The 23,538-nt window shown below is 32.4% G+C and overlaps 5 protein-coding genes across 12 annotated transcripts in view; 4 read left to right on the top strand and 1 right to left on the bottom strand.

Moving 5' to 3' along the window:
• The first annotated feature begins 121 nt into the window (after nucleotides 1–121).
• LOC117224821 (uncharacterized) lies at nucleotides 122–8,732 on the top strand. 4 transcript variants are annotated; one of them, XM_076524682.1, is made up of 9 exons: nucleotides 122–3,486; nucleotides 4,165–4,284; nucleotides 4,452–4,569; nucleotides 4,960–5,206; nucleotides 6,088–6,186; nucleotides 6,329–6,419; nucleotides 6,689–6,834; nucleotides 7,061–7,193; nucleotides 8,132–8,732. In XM_076524682.1, the coding sequence occupies exons 1-9, from the start codon at nucleotides 3,472–3,474 to the stop codon at nucleotides 8,180–8,182; spliced, it is 1,020 nt and encodes a 339-aa protein (XP_076380797.1). In that variant the 5' UTR covers nucleotides 122–3,471; the 3' UTR covers nucleotides 8,183–8,732. The 4 variants fall into 4 exon arrangements, 3 of the variants coding, with proteins under 3 accessions (XP_076380797.1, XP_033333863.2, XP_076380798.1); XR_013034149.1 differs by lacking the exon at nucleotides 122–3,486 and adding an exon at nucleotides 3,493–3,716 and having other exon boundaries at nucleotides 6,914–7,193; nucleotides 8,132–8,145; XM_033477972.2 differs by lacking the exon at nucleotides 122–3,486 and adding an exon at nucleotides 3,493–3,716.
• Nucleotides 8,733–9,073: 341 nt separating this feature from the next.
• Nucleotides 9,074–13,004, top strand: LOC117224828 (double-strand break repair protein MRE11). Of its 3 annotated transcripts, none has more exons than XM_033477987.2 (12): nucleotides 9,074–9,091; nucleotides 9,590–9,716; nucleotides 10,492–10,663; nucleotides 10,734–10,870; nucleotides 10,954–11,144; nucleotides 11,218–11,419; nucleotides 11,495–11,834; nucleotides 11,902–12,055; nucleotides 12,120–12,283; nucleotides 12,371–12,500; nucleotides 12,583–12,804; nucleotides 12,893–13,004. In XM_033477987.2, the coding sequence occupies exons 2-11, from the start codon at nucleotides 9,614–9,616 to the stop codon at nucleotides 12,793–12,795; spliced, it is 1,806 nt and encodes a 601-aa protein (XP_033333878.2). In that variant the 5' UTR covers nucleotides 9,074–9,091; nucleotides 9,590–9,613; the 3' UTR covers nucleotides 12,796–12,804; nucleotides 12,893–13,004. The 3 variants fall into 3 exon arrangements, with proteins under 3 accessions (XP_033333878.2, XP_033333880.2, XP_033333877.2); XM_033477986.2 differs by lacking the exon at nucleotides 9,074–9,091 and adding an exon at nucleotides 9,158–9,176; XM_033477989.2 differs by lacking the exons at nucleotides 9,074–9,091; nucleotides 9,590–9,716 and adding an exon at nucleotides 9,098–9,585.
• A 133-nt stretch (nucleotides 13,005–13,137) lies between these two features.
• Nucleotides 13,138–15,833, top strand: Rad9 (cell cycle checkpoint control protein Rad9). The gene is made up of 6 exons (XM_076524681.1): nucleotides 13,138–13,972; nucleotides 14,073–14,275; nucleotides 14,340–14,504; nucleotides 14,575–14,731; nucleotides 14,799–14,970; nucleotides 15,043–15,833. Exons 1-6 carry the CDS (start codon nucleotides 13,939–13,941, stop codon nucleotides 15,788–15,790), a joined length of 1,479 nt encoding a protein of 492 aa, XP_076380796.1. The 5' UTR covers nucleotides 13,138–13,938; the 3' UTR covers nucleotides 15,791–15,833.
• Nucleotides 15,834–16,279: 446 nt separating this feature from the next.
• Nucleotides 16,280–18,775, top strand: EndoG (endonuclease G, mitochondrial). The gene is made up of 5 exons (XM_033477993.2): nucleotides 16,280–16,738; nucleotides 16,977–17,170; nucleotides 17,240–17,476; nucleotides 17,557–17,737; nucleotides 18,418–18,775. Exons 1-5 carry the CDS (start codon nucleotides 16,466–16,468, stop codon nucleotides 18,514–18,516), a joined length of 984 nt encoding a protein of 327 aa, XP_033333884.2. The 5' UTR covers nucleotides 16,280–16,465; the 3' UTR covers nucleotides 18,517–18,775.
• crb (cell polarity complex component crumbs) overlaps nucleotides 18,762–23,538 on the bottom strand; it is a 69,539-nt gene continuing 64,762 nt past the window's right edge. For all 3 annotated transcript variants that reach the window (XM_076524664.1, XM_076524665.1, XM_076524666.1), the window contains 3 exons: nucleotides 22,736–23,053; nucleotides 21,931–22,026; nucleotides 18,762–21,219 (listed from right to left, as the gene is read on the bottom strand). In XM_076524664.1, the coding sequence (XP_076380779.1) occupies nucleotides 20,992–21,219; nucleotides 21,931–22,026; nucleotides 22,736–23,053 (642 nt within the window). In that variant the 3' untranslated portion in view covers nucleotides 18,762–20,991. The remainder of the gene's footprint in view (nucleotides 21,220–21,930; nucleotides 22,027–22,735; nucleotides 23,054–23,538) is intronic.

Raw genomic sequence — 23,538 nt, 5'->3', positions numbered from 1 at the left:
CTCGACGGCGAATTTAATGCGCGAGATTATTAATTCGATCGCGAACAAATGCTTCGTGAACCGAACCGGCCGGAATGGAGCGTACAGGGAGCGACGATTGATTCCTTGGAAGCCGCGCTCCTGACGTCCGGATTCCGTGTAACACGAGCCAATTTATTCTCTCGTAGGATCTGATTTTTTACCTTGTCATCTTCCATGTATGGACGCGGCAATTTCCTAGCGGTTCTAATAGTTTTCGGAATTTACGGGGATCACGTGGCGATCATTACATCCGTAGACAATGCTCGGCGATGTTATACATTTTTCTGTAGTTTTCTTTGTATTTCTCTGGCGGTGCGCTGCGATTACGTGACACAGAGGAACAATATATTTTAACTGCTTAACGATGCGAATCCTTTTTTATGTAATTCACAGGTCGAGCTGGTACGACTGAAATGTTCGGCGATTTAGATTGTTGTTGTGTAAAATGTGGACGATTACTTTGAAAAGATTACGTTCGAATATAGTAAATGTTGAACTATCTCTCTCTCTCTCCTTCGCTTTTAGCTAAATTGCCTGATTATATATATATATATATATATATATATATACTAAATATTTTATTATATTATAATAAATATATTATTATACTAAATATATATATATACTAATAAGCATTGAAAAATGCTTATTAGTAAACAAATGGCTTGCGGATTGTTATGCATGACATAGAAGCTTTTTGCCTCTTTGATTGCAAGATGCGGGAAGTAGATAAACCTTTATCTCTTTTTTTTTAATGATTTTAACGAGCCAAAGTTGATACAACAAAGTCTTGAAATTCTTCAAGTGTTTTTCACACAGTGTTTAATTTCATTTGCTCGTTTTTCTATCAAATCACGATTACTAAATATTTTGGGAATCGTTGATCAGATACTAGAAAAAATAACTTGAGTGTACAGTAAATTTTCTTTATTTGAATTTTTGCTTTTGCATGTACATTTCTATATACACGTACGTATAATATTTAGATTGATACGTGACTTATGTTTGCTGTTCAAAGTGTACTCGATATTTATTGATTCTACATGCATGAATTATCGATAAAGTTAGGCGTGGTACTAATAGCCGCTGGTTTTTATCAACTTTTTAACGCACCGATTACTCATCGTCGCTTCTACGCCACCAATAGAATATTAAATAACATTGTCGCCGAGGAATTGAGATTTTAAATGAATCTGAAACGTGCGTTCTTCTTACGTTCGTTTCTTTGTCGGAGAATTCAAGGTTAACTAATAACTATGTCGTGGCGACGATCAATCGAGGCAATTTAATGAAATATAAGCGCAATTTATTAGTGTAAATAAAGGTATTATGTCTACGGCGTAATCTTCGCCTCCATCTGCGCTCTATCAAGTACAGAAGCGTCATCGGTGTACGATTACGTAATTAATTGAAAGTCCAACCTTGATAACTCCCCAGAAATACTTCCGTAATTATCCAACGTTTTTCGTATTCTCTTCGCAGTACCTTTTTTTTATTACATTTTTAATCTGGCCCCCCTTCTTCCCTTTCCCTTCTTTTTCCTAGTACTTCTTTTTCCTTCCAGCTGTTTCTCTAGATTATTTCACAGCGTCTTTTTTACTCCCTTTCTTACCTCAACCGCCCCACTTCTTCCCTTTCTTTTCCTTCGTTTACTTTCTCCTCTCTCCCTTCATCTTCTTCTTCCGAATCTTTTCTCTATTCCTAGTTGGAATAGAAAGGAGAAGCTTCGTTCACGATTTTAATGACAGATTTTGAACATTTTTTATCTATCCCTGACAAAGTTAGAATTACGTTTGTATATGGTAAATATTCTATTAATGATAAATATTCTATAAATATTAATTATAATTATATTAATGATCAATATAATATATAACGATAAATATTAATATACTAACATATTATATAATATATCATATTATATTGATGATAAATATTAATATAATATATTATATTATTATAAATATTAATAAGATGACATTATTAAAACGATAAACATTTTTTGTTTATATAAAAATTTCTGCCTCTATCGTCTTTGAATATAATTTGAATTTTTTCTCTCGTTAGAAACATTATTAAACACGAAAACGTGTATGCTAAATTTATCGGGCAATGCGGTTTGTAAATAACATAAGCTGAAATGTGCAGTTTGCATATGCAAAATTGCATATGCAATTCGTACGATGCGTCATCTGGTATCGCGTAGCTTTTTGTATGAATTTTTGTTTGAACGACGTGCAGGTGAACAGAATTACGTGAACAACAACATTTATCCTATTATTTCTAGGAACTCGAAGGAGATTTTATTAAACTTTGTTTATTGATAATAATACACAAAAATATATCACAATTATTATTGTGGGAAGGGTTAATCAAGGCTAATATAGATAATACGATATCTTACTGAAGCTAAAATTATTTTAAATGACACGATATTTTAAGCGATGGATATTCTTATTTAAACTAGAAATTAATATTTTGATACAAAACCTCTTTCTTAAGGTCTCCGACAAACGAAATAGACGAGTTAATTACATTCATTTGTCCCTAAATGTCGTCGGGTCGGAATTGGAACCGAGAACGTTTTGTTTAGAATATTTATATTAATTATTACAAAAATCTTGTATACCTTTTTAGATCGTGTGTAAGGTTGAACCAAAATTTTGCCCGCAATAAGTACATAAGAGTCGTGATTCTTCGAGTTGAAGAATAAAATGAATTACACAATAAATATTAAATAAATAAAATTAATTAATCAGAAATATTTGTTCAAACTGTATCATGTTTGGTCTCATTTTAATCAGAAAAATATCAGCAATACATTAAAAAAAACTTCAAAGTTTCAAAATGTTAAAATTAAAAAAGTTATATCATTGTATCACGAGTTGCCTGCCGGCAATAAATCACAGAGCCCCATATTGCAATAGCACAGAGAATTTCCGAGCAATCAGAAACGAGTCACTCTATATAAAACAAAAATATTATTTCTTATTCGATCCATCCTATTCACTTGGTTATTATTTATACAGAAAGAAATACCGTTCATTTTTACGAAAACACAAGATCGCACGACGTGATCACAGTTACGTGAGAAACCGCAAAGAAAACTTCGCGTATCTTTTTTGTCCGCGAGAGCATAGCAAAGAAAGAAAATTGTGAAGATAATCAAATTGATCGATTCGTGTCGGAACACTATAATCCGAGCGAATTACTATCGATAACGGCAAGAAGGCAAAAAAACTTCTTGTATCCTTCGCTTTCCAAACAGACAGCGAACCGAAAGAAAGAAATTCTAGAAGATTCATAGCAATCGCGTCATTTCCAGAATTGACTGTTTCGCATGTTTCTGAACGTCTCCTTCGGCCCGCAAATCGAAACGATCGATCGAGAGACGGTACTACGCAATTCGAGCGAATTACAATCAATTTCAAAGGACAAGCGAGCCGAGGGATGATTGAGATAATGGTAAGACAGGGTAAATAAAATAACGTGACAAAACGTAGTTGGACGATGCCGCAGATTGTTCGGACAGACGTTCGACGGAATCGAGTGAGATGGAAGTGTTTCGAGGGAACCTTAAAATCTACTATTCTCTGTTGTGCTTCACCGGGCTCTGGCCCTACAACAATTCTGTCGTAATAAAGATATACAGACTCGCCATTATGCTGATACTATGCGGCTGTGTAGCAAACCAGGTGACAAAAGATCTGAATCTCAGTGAAATGCTTCCGTAAAGTGTCATTCCCCTAATCGTGCTCGAAAAGTGAGAAATATTTAACGTTGTACGATCAAGTGAATCCGAAACGTGATCATTTAAAAAAAGCCACGCTGGATAAAAACAATATAATTTATTAACGGTGGAAATGTCGTGAACATTACTCTTTCTGTGCGTTAAAAAATCGTTAGAAAATCAACCACACGAGATAACATTCCATAGAATGATACAGATCAAAGTTTAATTATCGAAAATGATGCTAGCAATATATATGTACAGGGTGTCCTAAAATTAGTGTATTTCTGGGAACTGAGGGGTTCGCGAGGTTATTTGAAGTAACTTTTTCACATGTTTTTTATATTTGTTTTTGTTCAAGGAAACGGACTGTCAGCGAGAATATTTTTAAAAATCGATGGAATATTTTTCAGCTGTCGACGATAGGGAACACAAAAATTACGCTGAACGAAATAATTACACAGATATCGTTCGGATGTACGTTATTCCTGTATATATCACGATACTTCACCACTATCATAACATTCCCGTCGGTGAGTTAGTGGAACACGTCGCTCTTATTTCCATTCTATTGAATTAACATTGACATTAACATTAACATTACTCGAATTGAATGAACGTTACTCAAACTATGTTGTATCTGTAATATTGAGCATGATCTCAATAATTGTATTATTTTTTGTTGCACGCGGTGTTTCAGATAAGATACGTATTCGATAGTATGGAGGAAGATTACGTTGCACTGAAAAATTCTATCGAACTGGAGCTGTTGATGAAAGATTTAGTAACAGCGAAACACATAATACAGGCATATTTCGGTAAAGACTGTCGAAGAATTTATAATATATATATATACAGGGTGTCCCAAAATTATATTATTTCCGGGAAATGTGGGGTTCCTGAGATCATTCGAAGGAACTTTCTTCTTTACAAAAATGTTCTCCGAGGCATCGTTAACGAGTTATTATCGAAAAACGCTGACCAATGAGAGATCGCGTACGACTGACGCCCCGCCCTCGCGACCACTGCCGCTGCGTCAGACGGCCAGCGCGACGCGGCATTGGCCGCAAGGGCAGAGCGCCTGCCGACTCGCTCTACATACGTCGAATACCTGTTGCATTTATTTTGATTTTGTTTAGCATCGTTCTGTTGTTAGAAAATATTTATATAAGAAATCATTGTTGATATAGCAACATTCTGGATTTTAGTTATGACATGCGCGGGAACAGTGTGTCTATTTATAAGTCTGGGACTGCCGACGTTTTTCGAAACGGATATTCAGCTTCGCCTTCTACGTCTCTTGGGATTCTTTTACACTGACAGAAGCTCGCAAAGTGATCTCTCTTGCTGGAGCATCATAGTGGCGGTATCGTATGGTTTGCTAACGGTATCGTGTACGGAAGGAACCATTAGCGTTTGCGCCACCTATTTTAGTGGGCTGTTGGAAATTGCTACGTACGTTTAAATCCATTTCGTCGATTTTTCCACAGTGACACAATCAGCCCTGCCACTTAAACCCTATTATATAAGTATATATGTACTGTCTGTTTTAGAATATGCTATCTTTTTGTCGCGGAATCCATGAAATCACCGTCGATTCAAAAGTGTAGAATCTCGCTACAACGGTCGTGGCATATCATTTTCTAACGTCCTATGCATACGTCAATGCTAATGGCAGCGTCATGCCTTTGAAAGATAAAATACAAATGGTAGATCAAGAACAAGCAGTATTCATGGAAACGCGTTATTTGTGAAATTATAAATATACCAGCTTAAAGTAGAGGAGAAAATGTTTTATTTTATGACAACGACATTGTAAAAGTAACCTCCGTTTTTTGAACTGACAATCCTCTGAGTCTTATAAACTGAGAACTTGTGTTAAAAAGATTCTTCATTAATTTAGAATGTCAATGGCGCATATGAACAACTCGTTATAACCATGACAATGCGTTAACGTTGACATAACCATCAGTACAGTAATGTCTCCCTTACTGACGCTCAGATTGTCCACTAAAATGGATCACTTGGGAAGAGGAGATACGATTATTCGAGCCTTGCGGCTCGTTTTTATAATTGTGGACAATTTATAACTATAAAAATAAACCGCAAAGCTCGAATAATCTTATGTCCACTTCCCAAATTGTCCATTTTTGTGGTCAATCTGGGCGTCAATTAGAGAGTACGACTGAGCGTCAGTTAGGGAGACATTACTGTAAATCGCTGTTCGTACACGGGTAAGCTGTTGACCAGCTTTGGCCTAGCATTTACACGCAATTTGATGCTTGTATAGTTATTTCGTTATTTCAACAGCGCCAATATATTTTTCCGCTTTCCAGTTACCGAATGCGAACCGCAGTAAACAAAGTGGCAAATTCAGATACAATAAATGTCATAGACCTACGACCCGTTGTGGAAATACATCTTCGAGCTATTCAGTTAGTACCTTTACTCAGATAATATTCAAATATCCAAGTATAACTGATGCACGTTGCACTATATATCTTTTTGTACGTGTTTTATTCATTTCGCATCATTCGATCGACGATACATCGGGTCAATAATAATATGCGAACGAAGACACTCGAAAAAGTATACGGACGATGTGATGCTAACCTCTTTAATGATAATGATAGTTGTTGTTGTCGCGTTCGGTGTACACATATATCGTGTAAGTATTACAAAAATTGATTATGCGAATTGACATTATTATTATTACATTCTTATTGTAATTATTATTACATTATTACATTCTTATTGCAATTATTGTACATTATTGTGTTTACATTCTTATTGTAATTATTGTACATTATTGTGTGTAAACACAATAAATGTAAAAGAATATAAAAAAAAGAATGTAAACACAAAAGAATATAAATTCTTAGTGTGTATTATTCTTATTATTACATCCTTATCAAAACTACTGTACAATTGTCGTAGCTCTACATATATATCACTGAGGAGGGAGAATACGATGAAATATTGATCACCTCGTACTTCGTATTAGCATATTTGGCGTTTATATGCGGGAATAATTACAGCGGGCAAATACTGCTAGACAACAGTATCAAATTGTACCAAGAAACGTAAGTTCGCATTCTTCTACTAAATACATATCGCACAAGAAAAACAATGGACATAAAATCGAGTCAATTTCATTCACAGTATATGTGTTTTGCATTTAATGAGTTTAATACGAAATAATAAATAAATGACCGATAATAAGCCAATATTATGAACGATAAGCCACTGTCAGTATGGTAAGATACATGTAATAAGAAAATAATGCGTCGACAATGTTGAACGAATTAGATACAATTCATTGTGGTATCGGATACCGCCAAAGATGCAAAAGATGGTGTTAATCGCGCTGATAAAATCTCAGACGGCGGTAGAATTTAATCTTGCCGGGTTATTCACTCCCTGTTACGAAGGATTCACGATGGTAATCGATCGCATATAACGAACATGTAACGTGCATACAGGGTGTCACAGTATTCATGATACAGCCAGAAAGAGAACAAAAATATGTCGAAGAATAAGAGAAACGTGTTTTTTCGAATTCACGCTCCGTGACTTGTTCATTGATTCGAACGCAGCTCGGAGCTCCCCTCCTTCTGTCACGCTCCACGCTCGAAGCACGTTGCACTCGATCGATCGACATAACCTTGTAATTCGCGCGCTCGCCTCGCATTGGTCACTGTTTTTCGTTACAAACAAAATCGCAGATTGCATTTTCACAAAGGAAAAAGTTACTTCAAATGACCTCAGCTACCTCTCATTTTCGGCTGTTAAAATAATTGTGGAATATATGTATTTATAATATTGCATGTATAATATATACTATATCTATATAAATATATAATATTAAACAATATTATATATTGTATTATTATATTATATATTATATATTGTATATATAATGTGAGTGAGTGTGTAGAAAGTATTCGAACACTTTTTAAAAGAGGATAACATTATTATAATTGGGCCAAGCGGTCTGAACTCTTTGGGGATGTTAGAGTGATTAGTTCACTAGACAATAGCTAAACAATTACTTTCAAAAATTGCAATTTGTTGGCATGGTAAAAGAATCAAAACACATTATTATCGTACTTTTTGGGTGTTGAAAATGTGGAATAATAAGTTAATAATCAGTGTAATTGGAAGTCTTAAGTGATAATGTTCTATTCTCACTATTATGAACTTTGAAGCTCGTTTTCCTCGGAAACGCAAAGCCATCTATGAAATAATTTTATTCTAATAGTCTCAACTTACATGATGACGTATGCTCAGCCTCTCTCTGCTTGTACTATGAACGTTGAGTACCCATGTATGCTATTAAGACCAACCCTTAACGTCAGATTCAACAAGTTTTTGTTCCAGATGATGAGCTCGTCATTTTCCTATTTTACTCTCCTTTGTTCAGTGCAGTAGAACATTTAGAAGGAATTGTTATGAAGATAGTGTTCGCAGAAGATCAATTCAGCGGAACAACAAGTATCACAAGCTACAAACTACTAACACAACTGTGCCTTCGATGAAAGCATAATCAACGGAATTAGTGAATACATGGCTCCTTTGACTGCTCCTGGAAGACAATTTACAATACAATGACATAACTTTGTTTAATTTTCACATTTTAAAAGTGTTTTTTTTAACATATTGCTGATAGTTTTCTGATTAAAATAAAACCAACCAAGATATAGTTTGGACAAATATTTCTGATTAAAATAAAATAAAACACGATATAATTTTTATTACATTTATTTATTTAATATTTATTTTGTAATTCATTTTATTGCATTATCGCTGTGACTATGTAAGAAAAATACATTGTTATACATATAAATAATAACTGTATAGTGTATTTCTAAGATATTAAAGTAATCTATTTACCAGAGAGAGAGAGAGAGAGCGTCACAAGCGACGCAATGATTATTTATATTTATATATTATTAAAAAGCTGCATTGATATTATACATAACTATGCATATACTAATTAGATACGTGAAGTCCTGGTCCTGGAAGTTAGGAAGTCCTGGTTCCATTTGAAGTATTTCCGCTTCTTTACTGTTCACGGCTGAAATTTCTTTCCAATTGTATTCCTTACTCGAATAATGACTGACTAATCTTAACATTAATATAATAATAATATAATAATTAATATATTAATAATAATATATTTCGCTGGCTAGGTATATCTTTATCGCTGTGACTACTATACTGGTTCTCATATTATTTCTTATTCGAATAAAGCGCGCAATCGTAATGGTGGAGATTATTAAGATGGCAGCGATCCAGATTCCCCAGCGCCATTACACAGCTTAGAGCAACGCTCTGAGTGTAATACAATAATACCTCGAGTTTCGCACAATTTTTCTACCTCTCTCAGCATTCGCAAGCATCCCTATCATTCATCCAATGCGCAGTGAATCTTGTCTTAATTAATAATATGCGCTACGGCCGAAAAGTTTTGCAAGCTTGAAGTCAGGCGTTCCAGGTGTCAGGGATTCTGCTCGGAATCTGTTTCAAATGACGGATACTTCGCGAATGGGATTGGGCGATTTCAATGGATTGCCAATGGAATCCTTGCTATGTACACAAATTTTGGCGGGATCGAGTGTGTCCAGTGGTGTCGGGGATTTTGCTTGGAATCGGTTTCAAGTGACGGAGGTCTCACGAATGAGATTATTCAATCCCATTCGTGACGGATAGTTCTCCCCCTCTTACCTTTCTGGAAAAAAAGTCGTAACAGTCAATCGTTTGAAACCATTTGGAACTGTTTGAATAATCTGAAAGTTCTGCTTGAGGTTTAGATTACTGTAATTTGTATTTTCGTAGGTATTTTACATAATCAAATGTAAAATGTCCGAATCATGGCGTAGTGAAGAACTTAATCCGAAAGATACACTCAAAATTTTAGTTGCAACCGATATTCATCTCGGTTATAATTTCAATAAGAAAGGAGGTTTGTCTTCGAATACTTTTCCAGAAATTATCTTTCATTTCTAAATTAATTTAAATAGTCTTACAATTATAATTATAATTAATAGTCTACAATTATAATTAACAAGGGAAGTGCAAGACATTTGGGTTATCGATTTAGTTTATATTTTTTATATTTATTATATTTTATATATTTATATTCATATATTCTTCTTGTTTATAAAAATTTCGTGGTGACCACGTGCCAATGTTCATATGCTGTAAACCCCGAGTTATGATCTCGGCCATATAAAAAGAATATGTATCTTTTTCTTTTTTTTTTGGAAGCTTAATTAGCGCGATTGGGAAACAAAAAGACAGCCTAGGTTGCAATACTGATAAAATCAGTATTTTTTGTATTAGTTAATAAGTTCTATAGTAATTGAAGATATTTTATTTACAATTTATTTAAAATCTATAATGTCCTTTTTTGGGTGAGAAATTTATACAAAATTAAGAAAGAAGTATCTTTTTATTACTGGGATCAGAACACTGATTTACCATTGAACACTGGCATGTAGGTAATAAGCCAAAGTTATGGTAAGTTACTGGAGCATTTAACAAGCAGTTAAATGAAGATTCTCCACTGAATCTTTAATTGTAAATACTTAAACAACTATCGATTGTGCCCATCAGTGGCCTTGTACTCTCCTTGTAAGATTTTCAATCAAGGAATTGTAAAACAAATTGCTAGTTTCTTTAGGCCCGGTTGTCATGAAATGTACTCAGGTATACTAAAAATAATTAATTTATACAAGAACAAGAATCAGATGACAGCTTTAATACTTTCGAAGAAATACTTCAATACGGCGTAGAACATGAAGTTGACTTTGTACTTCTTGGTGGAAATTTATTTCATGATGCGAAACCATCACAATCCATCATGTTAAAATGTATAGATTTGTTAAAAAGATACTGTTTAGGTTCCAGGTTGGTAAAATATCTTTATACAAGATGGAATTTGAAGTACTATAAATATTAATTATTGTCTTCTCACTAGAGAACTTGATATTCAATTTTTGTCTGAGCCAGAAGTAGTATTCCAACACTGTGCTCGTAAAACTGTAAATTATGAGGATCCAAATTTTAATGTTAGCATGCCAATATTTTCCATTCATGGAAATCACGATGAACCAAGTAAGAAATATAATATTATTGATTTAAGTACAGTATTCCCTCAATATTGTCTCGGATATTAGTAACTGTAATTAAAATTATAGGCTTTGGGGTAGTTGGATCAATGGACCTGTTATCTGCCTCTGGCCTTATAAATTATTTTGGCAAATACACAGATCTCACTCACATCGGCATTACTCCATTGGCATTCAAAAAGGGTAATACCTGTGTCGCAGTTTATGGCTTAGGCCACATAAATGACAAAAAGTTATTACGGATGCTGAAGGATTTTAAGGTGAACTTGTGAGACATGTATGTATATTTGGCGACCCTTTCTTTTTTTTAATACAAGTGATTTTCACTCGAAGGTGGATTTGTTAAGTTCAGATATGTTAGATTGTTTTAATCTGTTCATTTTACACCAAAATCGTGCATCACATCTTGAACATGGACATATTTCTGAAACAAAACTTCCCGATTTCCTTGATTTCATCATATGGGGACATGAACATGAATGTCGTATTACACCAGAATTTTTCTCTGAAAGAGAATACTTCATTTGTCAACCAGGTATATTTTTAGATTTATTTATTAATTATGATACATGGAAACTATAAAACTATTGCTTAAGAAATGCTCTTACAGGTAGCTCTATTGCAACTTCCTTGTGCGAAGGTGAGGCAAAGGCTAAACACATTGGTCTGTTGAGCATAAATGGTAAGAAGTTTAAAATGAAAAGATTAAAACTAAAAACTGTCAGACCTTTTGTGTTTGACAATTTGATCCTTGCTGACGAGAAGATACAAAATGATCACGATGTGTCACTTTCGGAATCTGTGTTTAATTACGTCGACAATTACATAGAAAATGAGATAATACCTAAAGCATCAGAGCAACTGTCTGGCCATCCAAAGCAACCAGTAGTACCATTAATTCTATTGAGAATATTTCATACTAAAGATGAGGAAACATTTGATACAATTAGGTAAGATTCCATTAGTATATTAGCGAATACAAGTAACAAACGGAAGTAAATAATGTGCGTATTTTAGGTTGGCACAAAAATATTGTGAGGAAGTTGCTAATCCTTTTGAAATGGTTGTCTTCCGTAAAGATAGAAGCACGGGTAAAAGATCATCGCCATCTAAATTCGACAATATTAGTGACGATTGTCAGAATATGGCTGACATTTTTGACTACACCGAGGTAAACAAAAATTGAAATATTTTATAAGGGCTCGATGATAAAATTTGTTTGATTTTTCAATTAGGAGAATCACGAATGGAACAAAACCGCAGAAGGAGAACTAAAAAAATATTTTAATTTGGAAGAAAATAAAGATTTATTAACAGTAGTAACAGTGGATGGTCTAAATAAAGCATTAGCTCAATTTATTAACAAAGGTGATACTGATGCTTTCAAAAACTTAGTAAGGTAAAGCATTTACAGTGAAATATTTTAAGAAATTGTTTGGCCATTATAAGCTCGATTATATTGTTACTATTGATTCTGTACATATAGCCATCAAATAAAAAATATTGTGTCACATTTGGAAGCTAGTGAAGTTACTGAATCTGAAGAAAGTATAAAGGAAGGAATTAAAAGTTATCTTGAGAAAAGAAAGGAGAAAGCAGAAGAAGAAGACATAGAAGTATATACTTACAAACAAACACATTTTAATAGAATATATTATTAGTTCTTACACAGTTGGATAATCATATACTACTTTATAGATACAAACATTATTTGCTGATAAACCGATAAAAGATGACAGTCGCGATAATAGTTCAGATGAAGCGGAAAAATCAGATAAAATTCTTCCCCAAAAAGGTGGAGGTAGAGGAATAACAGCTAGAGGCAGGAGAGCACATAATAACAGTAAAAAAAGCGGTCAAAATCCTCGTGGCATAGCAACTAAGATATCGTCTACTAAAACTAAAAAATAAACAGAACAGGTACATTAGAGAATTCTATTAAATGACTCATAGTTTATATAGGCCCTTGAATTATTATTAACCATGATGTTTTATCATTTGTTACAAGGATCCAACATCGAACAGTTTCACAATAACGGAAACGATTCTTGTCCAGATCGAATCCTTGTACGTATGTAACATTTAAAACACTGTATTGAAATAAATACTTTTTCATAAAATTTTGAAATATTTGATAATATTTATTTGAAGATAACGCAACATATAATTTTGATTTTCGATCTACGGTCGAAATTGAAATCAACTATAACATGTTGAAAGATATTTGAGATGTTTCCCTTTAGACTTTGCTTCCTGCTCTGTTCGTGTAGTATCAGGAAGTGCTCGGTGAATAGAATTTACAGATTTTCTGTCAGAAAACTTAAGTCATGCGAAAAATCATGGCACAATTAAACACAGGGAATATATTTACACATGTAGTATCACAAATGAGGTACAGAATAGACATTATTTTATGAACATTCGATTTACACATGATACTACAAGGCAACTGTCCGATTTTGATGAAAAGCACCCGCCAAGTCCACTTTAGGTTATGTCAAGGTTATTTAGAAGAATATAAAAAAAACACTCCAAAAAATAGTTATTTGAAGAAAGCACTGAAGTTAAAAATATGGAGATTTAAGATCAAATATAAATTATAAATGTAATTACAGTCAATGTAAATTCAGTCAAAACAAAAATATTGCGATCACAATCGTTCATTCACGACCGTGATCGTCAGTAATCATTTGCGATCACAGGATAAATCACGGTTAGTGACTAATTGCGCCATCTTTACTAACAGTGCGCTAAAATATGAATTCTGTGTTCCCGTTCATAATGTATATTAATTTAAAACGTCTACGATTTTGTTGTGTCCTATATTCATTGATGTTTCTTATTTCAATAAAGTGTTACTAACCCTATGTTTATGAATAAATGACTTAGTATTTCAATGTTAAAGGTAACTGTAAATAAAGTATTCAACACATGTTTTCCATCGTACAAACAAAGTATTATGAATTCTTTTGACTATCTTCTCCAAATACTTCTTAAATTAAATAATACTTGATGCAAAATATAAAAGAGATAAGTTAATAATAAAATTTCAACATGAAATGTATTGTACCAGGTGCGAATGTAAAAGGTAAATTTACTTTACAATACTGAGGTTATATTACAATTACATTTTGTCAAGAAAAATATATTTATTAATAAGAGATGTGTTTACACGAAATGTGTAATAGTTTTAGCAAAAGCTATACATGCACTGGCAAAAATTGGAGATGAAATGTATATAGAACCACAAATCAATGCCATATCATTTCGTACTGTTAACTTGGCCAATTCTGCATATGCAGATTTTACATTCTACGAAACTTATTTCTCCTACTATGTGTATGGCGATTTGCAAGAAAATGATGCATTGAAATGTAAAATTTCAATGAGGGTAGTATTAAATTACAAAATTTCCATTTAATTTTATAGGTGATTCAATTTTTTTTATTTTATAGAGCGCAATGATGGTGTTTAAAACTCCAAATTTAATAGAAAAACAAGTCGAAACATGTCACATTAGACTGGAACCAGAAGCATCTGAAATTCTATTTATTTTAAAGTACAAAAATAGTATTATAAAAACTCATTTGTTACCTATATTGGATTGTGAAATATTGCAGGTATTCTCCTTTTACATGATTATTAATTTTTATGTTTTTATTATTTGTGTTCGTTATTTGTATTTTGTAGACTGCATATGATAAAGATTCTGCGACAAACCAATTTTCATCTCAAGCACGTGTATTAGGAGATGCGATGCTAAATTTTCAACAAAACTTAATTGAAATCACATTGGAAGTTTCGACCCAAAAACTTTTATTAAGGAATTATGTAGATGATGCTTCAGGTAATTTATATTATTATGCAAATACATATTTTAGTTTTGTGTGCCATTAATATTTAATTCTTTTCAGGTTTATCAAATACAACACGTACACAGCTTGCGCTTGGAAGGGGAGAATTTGATCGATATGATATTAATACAGATACATCAATTACATTTTGTATGAAAGAATTCAAAGCTATCTTGAATTTTGCAGAAACTGTACTGATTCCAATTAGCATATATTTTGAACAAGCTGGAAAGTAAGAAACAATTATTTAAATAGACATATGTATTTAATTACGTATAAGTACATAAATATTAATCGTTTCTAGACCAGTTATATTTGGAATAAAAAATGCATCCTTCGATGGAAACTTAGTGCTTTCTACATTAAGCTCTGGTATAGATAGTCAGAGTGAAACAACGGTAATTGGCAGACAGGAAAAGTCTACTAAAAGAAGAGCAGGAAATAGACGAGCTCCTAGGAGGCCCAGTAAATCTACTAGTAAAGTTGAAAATAAAACAACCACGAATAATAAAACTTTAGCAAATGCTTCTGTTAAAGATACTCATGCACACTTAATAGAAAAGAAGAAACAAACGAACGAACATAGTTGTAAAGAAAGAGATAAATCGCAATTAAATGTTTCTGATAGGAATACGAAAAATAATCAAAGCTATAATAATACAAGTTATTTACTAATAGAACAAAATAATCAAGAACAATCTCACACTAAAACGATAGAACAGAATAATCGAAAAATATTACATAATATTCCAGCAACCAGTTACAGTACAACTATACATTCTAAAGCAAGTACAAGTGGAAAAGATATAGTGAATTCTGTATTTTCCACAATAACAAAAAGAAAATCCACTAATGATGAAACAGGTGGACAAGAGAACAGAAATCAAGATAAATCTGACATCTTAGAAACAATACCAAATTCACCACCTCCGCCAGCTAAAAAAGCTCGTTTAATATTTCAAAAATGCTTTCAGAAAACATTTGATCCAAGAACATTGCCCGGATATGACATAGTTCTAGCCGAAGATTCGGATGACTGTAGTAGCGAATAAAAATTTTGTATCTATTTGTGAATTAAACGAATGTCCCTACAAATTTGTTATATTAAGTTTCATCCAATTGAAACTGTTGATTTTATTTAAACATATAGTAATGTTTCTAAAAGGTACCTGAAATTTTCATTATGAAAGATAAAAATGTCATTATAGCATTGCTAAATAATTATTGTATTATCTATTTTCCTATATAATAAGATTATTTCCATTTATAAAGTTCGTGTTCAAATTTCACAACGTTTTCTTTATTTCATTGTGATAAGAAATAACTTAGAGCATGTTGCATTCGGAGGCAGCATTTACTACTGCTGAGTATGAAACCACTTCGTAGAAAGAGACAGTTTCAAATTCAGTACAACCTGTCTCACTCTAACCCAGGATCGAACCGCAGCAACATCGCATGTAGCGAGCAACGCGCTCCGTTAGCGAGAATAGTAGTAGAAATTGCTTTGCTCTGATTGGCTGACGATTCAATGCTGAAGCAGGATTCACTACGGATTGGTTGCGAAGTAAAATGGTGGGAACGGTTACAAAATTTAAGGGAGACAGAAAAGTCGTGCAAAACCTGAGGTATTACTATATACACTAGAGATATATGGTCTAAGATAAGCACAATGTGGACGAAGTAACAATTATTGTAGTCTTTTGTTAACTTAAGTTGATGAATAAAAAATGAAGGTTTTAACAAAAGTAATCTTAAATGTGAGTACTCTGACTAGTGTAGGATTTAGTGGTTGGTATATTGGAAAATATTCCGAGCCAAAGAAACATTTGAATGATGGAGAAGAATGTCAAGCGGGTATTTTCACCGATATAAACATTAAAGGAATGCCTGGTTTACCTTTATTTGGAACAGTTTCTGCAGCTACTGCGTTTGTTCCTAAAGAAGGTGTAACAGAAATGGGTCCAAAATTATCAACAACAACAGCTACAAGAGTGTCTGAAGTAAGTCAGAATTACACATTTAAATTTCACATGTAACCTCAAAGTTGTACGGATATTGATAACTATTTATAGTTATTATGTAACTTTATTAAAACTTTCAATATAAGTTAGTGTATATTTTTGTATGTTTTATTACCTAATTGTTACCTAATAATTGTTACCTAATATTGTTACTTAAAATCTTATTTCTTGACAAAATTATATGTAACAGTTTTGAAAAACTTAACAATTTTTATAGATTATGAAGTATGGTTTCCCTGGATTAGACAATGTTAGATCGTTCGAAGATTTTGTACTTTCTTATGATAGGCGAAATAGAGTAGCTCATTGGGTGTTCGAACATTTAACTAAAGAAAGATTACAACCCAATAGTGAAATATCGCGCGGAAAATGTGAATTTAAATCTGATCCCAGTATACATCCCTTCTTTAGGTAAGTATATTTTTATTTGTTACAAACTAATATTATTAAATCGATGTTTCAAAAAATATTAAAAATTAGATCAGACAATGCCGACTATAAAAGAAGCGGATACGATCGTGGACATTTAGCAGCAGCAGGAAATCACAAAATTAATCAAAATCATATAGATCAAACTTTCTATCTCTCAAATATGGCTCCACAAGTAGGCCGAGGTTTTAATAGAGATTCATGGAATAGATTAGAAAAATATGTGAGGAGTTTAACTAAAGTTTATAAGAATGTGTATGTATGTACAGGGCCTTTATACTTGCCAAAGTAAGTATATTTTTTTGTTGAATATATAGATACTTTGTTAGATGGTTCTATAAGTAACATTTATGTATATGTTAATGTAGGAAAGAAGCTGATGGTAAGAAATATGTACGTTATGAAGTTATCGGAGCAAATCATGTAGCAGTACCAACTCATTTCTATAAAGTAATTGTTGGGGAAACAGACGATTTAAAATTAGAATTGGAAGCATTTGTAATGCCAAACACTCCCATAGATGACAATGCGCCTATAACCAATTTTCTGGTACGTTATTAATAATAATATATACTATGCTCTGAAACTGCAAAAGATATAAACATTTTAGGTCAAACCATAGAACTATTTCCTCTTCAATTTTGATAGGCATTGCATATGTTATAAAACTCAACATTTTGAACAACTTTTTCCTATACATATATGACATGCACTTGCTTAGTTTCCGAGATATTAAGGAAAAACTGGTCAATTCCTTCGTTTATACGTATGTGTTGCGGTAGCGTGTATGCGTGAGCCTGCGGACACGGCTTATACGTAATAGTAACAACAGTTTTTCCTAGATATGGCGGAAACTAAGCGAGTTTTATAATATTCAACGTCCATGAAAATCGGAGAAGAGGTAGCTTCACCAACTTGAAGTAGTTTCTCCAGCATTTTATATTTTTTCTTAAGTTCTTTATCAATAAAGACTGTATATGTTGTTCAAATTCGCTATTCGCTATATTAACATTATTTTATATCGTAAAAGTTAGGATCTTTTATGTAACGGAATAATAAAATATAAGAAAAGATAAAAGCAAATATATTAGAAATTTAATTTTGCCGAGAAATGTTTAGTATCAATCTTCGAAATAATAGTGTTCTTTGTTTCGTTTTCGTAATGTTTATTTGTTCATTTAAGGTGTATATTTGCTTAACTAATAATAATAATAATATATTTACTACAGGTTCCTCCAGAAAGTGTTGAGCGTGCGGCTGGGCTTTTATTCTTTGATAAGATATCACGTGATAAATTATCTAAAATAAATGGAAAGAGTATAAGTTGAAAATAATTGTATAATATGAAATGGAGCGGTTAAAACTACTCTTTTAAAAGCACTTCTATATATGTATAGACGTCATTCTTACTATTTATTACTCTAGTCAAATTATGATTACATGTTATGATTTGTAAGTGATATTATTTCAGAGATCTATATTTGATGTAAAACTTTTCTATGAAATGGATGTGTATAATCTTGTTATATGTATATATATATATATGTGTGTATTATAAGAGACAAATCAAACATTTAGATATTTTAATTTTTATTGTTTTTGTACATTCAATTGTTCAAATTATAAGAATTACTTTTCCATATATGTATATCGCATGTTGTCACATTATGTCACAAAATAAGTAGTTATGTGAAAATCGCATGCACACGTATCTTTAAATTCTTCTTAGTACCCAAAAATTCAGTCTTGAAGAAAACCTTGATGATATTACTTTGTAGCATTCAATGAACAAAGATTACAGCTTAATAGTGTAATATGATCGGTTTTATCTATTTATATAATAAATTTTGCACTTTTTTTTATTGATATCACATTACACTATACAGCGTTTTCTCAATCAGGTAAAACATCAACATTTTAAATACATTATATTTATTACATGTTAACATGCACAACATAAGTGTGCTTCATACGATTATGATAGTATCGGGACATGTTTTTTGATAAAAAATTTTGTTTTCGTGGCTTCATATCATGAATTTACGTTAATTTAGATTGAATAAATCAGACAAATAACACGTTAAGGTTCTCGTATTTGAAAACAAAATAATAATTATAGTAACAAGACATGCTATAATTCTATTAAAAAAAAAAAAGACAAAGAGATATTTCATTTGTAAACGGCTATATCAATTATATTAACAGGCGAGAACACTTCTCGTTATTACTTTGGTCGTGGTAGTAAATAATTTACATACCAAATAATATTTGTTATTAAATACTATACTTATATATGCACTGCGAATCTTTATGCAAATTCTAATCTTCAAAAGTTATTTTATAAGCACTAAAGTTAGAAAATAGACTGATTTTTACTAATAAAAAAAAGATTCGTTAGGATAAAACCAAAGTGGAAATTAATTTTAATCATTGTATAAGTTTCCCTGTATTTTATTTTGCGCATATCATAAGTATATAAAGATTCGCAGTGTATCCATATAAAATGTTATCGGTAGAATCGTGTTAATTTCTTTAACTTATAGTCTACTTTATGTACAAAATTAACAAGCGCAATAACACTACAAAAACGTTAAAACGCACCGACGATAAGTACTTTGCGAGTCGAAACAGACACCCCTTACACTTTACCATATTTTTACAAAGTTCCGGTCACTTTGCCGTTAAGTTGTCATACGTCTACGCTACGATATTTCATAACGACATCTGTGTCAGTTGTCCGAAGTCTAGCGAACAGTATGAGAATAATACCATTATGCTTGAGAGATCTCAATACACACACTCGAGAGTCCAACGCGTTTCTGAAATACATATTCTTCGACGCACAATATTCACTGCTTATAAATAAAATCTCTTTAAGTAGGGTCAGTTAGGCACTAAAATGGACGGGTATCGTTGCTTTAATTGTTTCTTCCAAGTATTGCTTGCATAATAAGGACACTTAACGGAGCTTTTTAAGTACACTTTGCTTAGTTTCATAATAATAGTTCCTTTGAGTCAGACATACGATTGAAACGCGGAATAGTTTTTCAAAAACTTTCATATAACTTATCGGTATTAACATAGATTCACAATTTTGATTCCCTTCTGATACCGAAGTTTTAATTGATGGAGCACATTCGTTTGAAAATAAAAAGTTACTTATCATGTATTCCATGGATTGTTGTTTTAAAAAGCTGATCAGGTATTTATATACAAATGATTATGTTGAATTTATAAACTGTGTTTTTAAAATGGCAATGAATGTTTTAGCTGTCTAATTTGAAAAATCACCTCTAAGACAGGCAACGTAACAACATGTAAAATGGTGATCTTTATCAATATTTCAACGTTCAATGCTGAGTAAAAAAAGAAAAAACTGTTTCTGTTGTATTATTAATAATAGAGACAAATAAAAAAATGTCTGGAGCCATGATGCTATGCAAGAGAGCGGAAAAAATGTGTTTCCCTGAGAGTTCAAACGGATGTAGCTCTTTAGGATAGTTCTAACGTGATTCATCTTTAGTGCCACTATTCGAAATTGATTCTCGTATCTGGTATTGTTTCCTTAATTTCCTAGGTCATCTTGACAACACCCTAATATGGAGCGTGGACTAGAAAACGCGATGAAACCATATTTTCTTTTCGACTTGCCCTTTCCAAGTGGCTCTCTTATCAGGACGATTCGTTGAGGTTCTTCCCTCTGATCGGTGTATACCGCAAACACGTTGCATATTATCAAACGACTAGGATTTATGGACGCGGAACAATCATGCCATGCTCCTTCGTCACATACACGAACAATTTTAAATTAATCTCTCTTCCGGCGGTGGCTTCATCACGTTATCCATTTCTACACGCGGATTGCTGAATTCTTGAGCACTCGGACTGTAAGTTCCTCGGGTCGCTCGTTTCTTCCTGGCCATCATAAATAATGCGACTAAAGAACCTGCCGCTATTAGAAAGAGACATCCAATAATAGGACCGACGATCACAGCTATATCGAGCGCTTGGCTCCCCAAAAAGTTTTCCGTCTATATTCAAGAGGACAAAAAGAAACAATATATCAGTTGCGAAATGCATCGATAGACACAAGAGAATATTAACCGTTTTTGTATCGAATTAGGATATAATATAATATAAGATAATATAAGATGCAATAAAAAAAATGCACTTATGTGCATATTAATATCAATGACCTCGAACATCGGAAAAAAATAATCTTGAAAAAAACTATACTTTGGATCGTATTCGTCTCTTAGTACCAGTGGTATTCTATGTAAGGAAATTGTTTGTAATGTCACTAACTTTTTAACGAAATTGTATATTTTTGTTATGTAAGCAGACAGTGCATTTCGAGGTCAATTCATTGATCTAACTACTTTGGTCCTTGAAGGTCGTTCGAGGTCATTTAACGCTATTTAAAGTTTACCTTTTTTAGTGTGAGTTCGCGTTAAGTTTAACAAAGTTTTAGACAGCATTAAATGACCTTGAACGACCTTCGATGACCAAAGTGTTATAGATCAATTAATTCCCTTTGAAATCATAAAAAAATTATATAGTCCCTTTAAAAAGACCAAGGTCACCTTATAGGGTGACATACACAATGTGTATGAAATATTTAAATGCACTCTTAAATAATTTTATGACAAATATTTAAAGAAAAATTTCGAGTTTTAAAAAAATAACGAAGGTAAAAATAGCAAAATAAATAAAGTCTTGTTCTGCTAAATGAGGGAACGTACCTCTGTACAATTTTGTCCAATATATTCTGGAGTACATTGACACTTGTATCCCCCATTGTCTCCACACTTGCATGTACCTCCATTCTGACAGTAACCCTGTTGGTAAAAAAGATATTGTATGAACAAAGTAAATTATAATAAAGACGATAGTATATTATATTATTTTCTGATATAACAATGTTATAAGGAAAACTATACATACGACAACATTGCTTTCGAAATTTTATGTACAATTTTGATTGCTTCACAAATAATATTTTTTATTACTTGACTTTATTGCTTAATAAGTAAAGAATTTTGATACTAAAGTAAAAATACTGCAAGAAACAATTTAAATGTTATTTACAGGCAAAATTGGTAGATTTTGATCTAATGAAAATGGAAGTTGGAGATTGTAAACAAAAATATCATAATTTCGCCAATGATGTCTATGGAAACGTTAGTTACGCATTAGTATAATTTCGCTTAAATTCAGTTCAATCTAATTTGGACCATTCTTTAATGTTCTATTCATAGAGTTTCAAAAGTGTAAAGATTTTAGTTCTATTCTTGTCTTCATTCTGTTCCCAAAATGTGTTAATCTTGGACTGCTTAAATTAGATGTAAGTAGCTTCTAATAATTAGAAGTTAGGACTAAAAGAAAGGAACTTTCTCTTTGAATCTTTGTACTATGAGTCGTGTCGATATGTTTTAGGAACTATTGCTGAATTATAAACGAAAGTCCTTGTGCAAAAAAGAAAGAATAAAAAATGATAAAACGAAATTGTCTGTACGCGAGAATAAATAATGTAGTTAAAGGACATACCTCTTTGCAGGGATCCATCATTCCACAATTGTATCCGCAATAACCAGTTTCACAAATGCACTGATAAGTCCCTGGTAAATTATCACATTGTCCGTGGCCACAATTCGTATGCGGATCTTGACATTCGTCTATGTCGTAGGAACAGTCAGGTCCTATGTAGCCAGTATCGCTGCAGTCGCAGGTGAAGTTGTTCACGCCGTCATAACATTTCCCATCATTTTTGCATGGAACATTTCCCTCGGCATCGGGCGCGCAGTCATCGATATTAATTTCGCAGTAATGTCCGGAGTAACCAGATGGACACGTGCAACGAGGTGTCTGTTAATTATATAAAAGTTAATTATATTTAATTATGTTAAAGTTAAAAGATAATGTGTAATTCGTAACTTAAACTATGAGATCGAAGGAACTTAAAAATGCAGCTTGAAAGTATCTTGCTATTTTTAAATACTGTTTAAATGTTCATAATATCATAAAAATATATCGCGTTGCAGATGGGAATGTCTGCTTAAATATATATATATATATATATATATTATATATTATATAATGTATTATTATTATTATTATGTTATATATATATATATTATTAGCAAAAACTAATCGCATCACTACTGTATTATTATCAGACGGAACTATCTAGCTCGCGGTATAGATTTCGCCGTCATTCTAGCTTCCATAAAATAACTACAAAAATGCAAAAATTTGCATAAATATCCGCAGTCTTGATATTATAAAATTAGTTAGTATTAGTTAATATTATAAAAAGTTACAAATCAACCTGCAACATGCTGAATAGTATA

Source organism: Megalopta genalis, chromosome 9 (assembly GCF_051020955.1).
Source record: "Megalopta genalis isolate 19385.01 chromosome 9, iyMegGena1_principal, whole genome shotgun sequence".
NCBI classification, from domain to species: Eukaryota; Metazoa; Arthropoda; class Insecta; order Hymenoptera; family Halictidae; genus Megalopta; species Megalopta genalis.
The sequence above is the reverse complement of the archived record's forward strand: the minus strand, read 5'-3'. Positions and strand labels throughout refer to the sequence as shown.

Coding starts and splice junctions, on each gene's coding strand:
- Rad9 (XM_076524681.1), top strand. CDS start 13,939: ATGAAATGTATTGTACCAGGTGCGAATGTAAAAG. Junction 13,973..14,072: donor ACCAGGTGCGAATGTAAAAG/GTAAATTTACTT, acceptor AATGTGTAATAG/TTTTAGCAAAAGCTATACAT. Junction 14,276..14,339: donor AATGTAAAATTTCAATGAGG/GTAGTATTAAAT, acceptor TTTATTTTATAG/AGCGCAATGATGGTGTTTAA.
- LOC117224828 (XM_033477987.2), top strand. CDS start 9,614: ATGTCCGAATCATGGCGTAGTGAAGAACTTAATCCGAAAGATACACTC. Junction 10,871..10,953: donor TGGAAATCACGATGAACCAA/GTAAGAAATATA, acceptor TTAAAATTATAG/GCTTTGGGGTAGTTGGATCA. Junction 11,835..11,901: donor GAAACATTTGATACAATTAG/GTAAGATTCCAT, acceptor TGCGTATTTTAG/GTTGGCACAAAAATATTGTG.
- EndoG (XM_033477993.2), top strand. CDS start 16,466: ATGAAGGTTTTAACAAAAGTAATCTTAAATGTGAGTACTCTGACTAGT. Junction 17,171..17,239: donor AGTATACATCCCTTCTTTAG/GTAAGTATATTT, acceptor ATTAAAAATTAG/ATCAGACAATGCCGACTATA. Junction 17,477..17,556: donor GGGCCTTTATACTTGCCAAA/GTAAGTATATTT, acceptor ATGTTAATGTAG/GAAAGAAGCTGATGGTAAGA.
- LOC117224821 (XM_033477972.2), top strand. CDS start 3,576: ATGGAAGTGTTTCGAGGGAACCTTAAAATCTACTATTCTCTGTTGTGC. Junction 4,570..4,959: donor CATAATACAGGCATATTTCG/GTAAAGACTGTC, acceptor TCTGGATTTTAG/TTATGACATGCGCGGGAACA. Junction 6,420..6,688: donor TCGGTGTACACATATATCGT/GTAAGTATTACA, acceptor CAATTGTCGTAG/CTCTACATATATATCACTGA.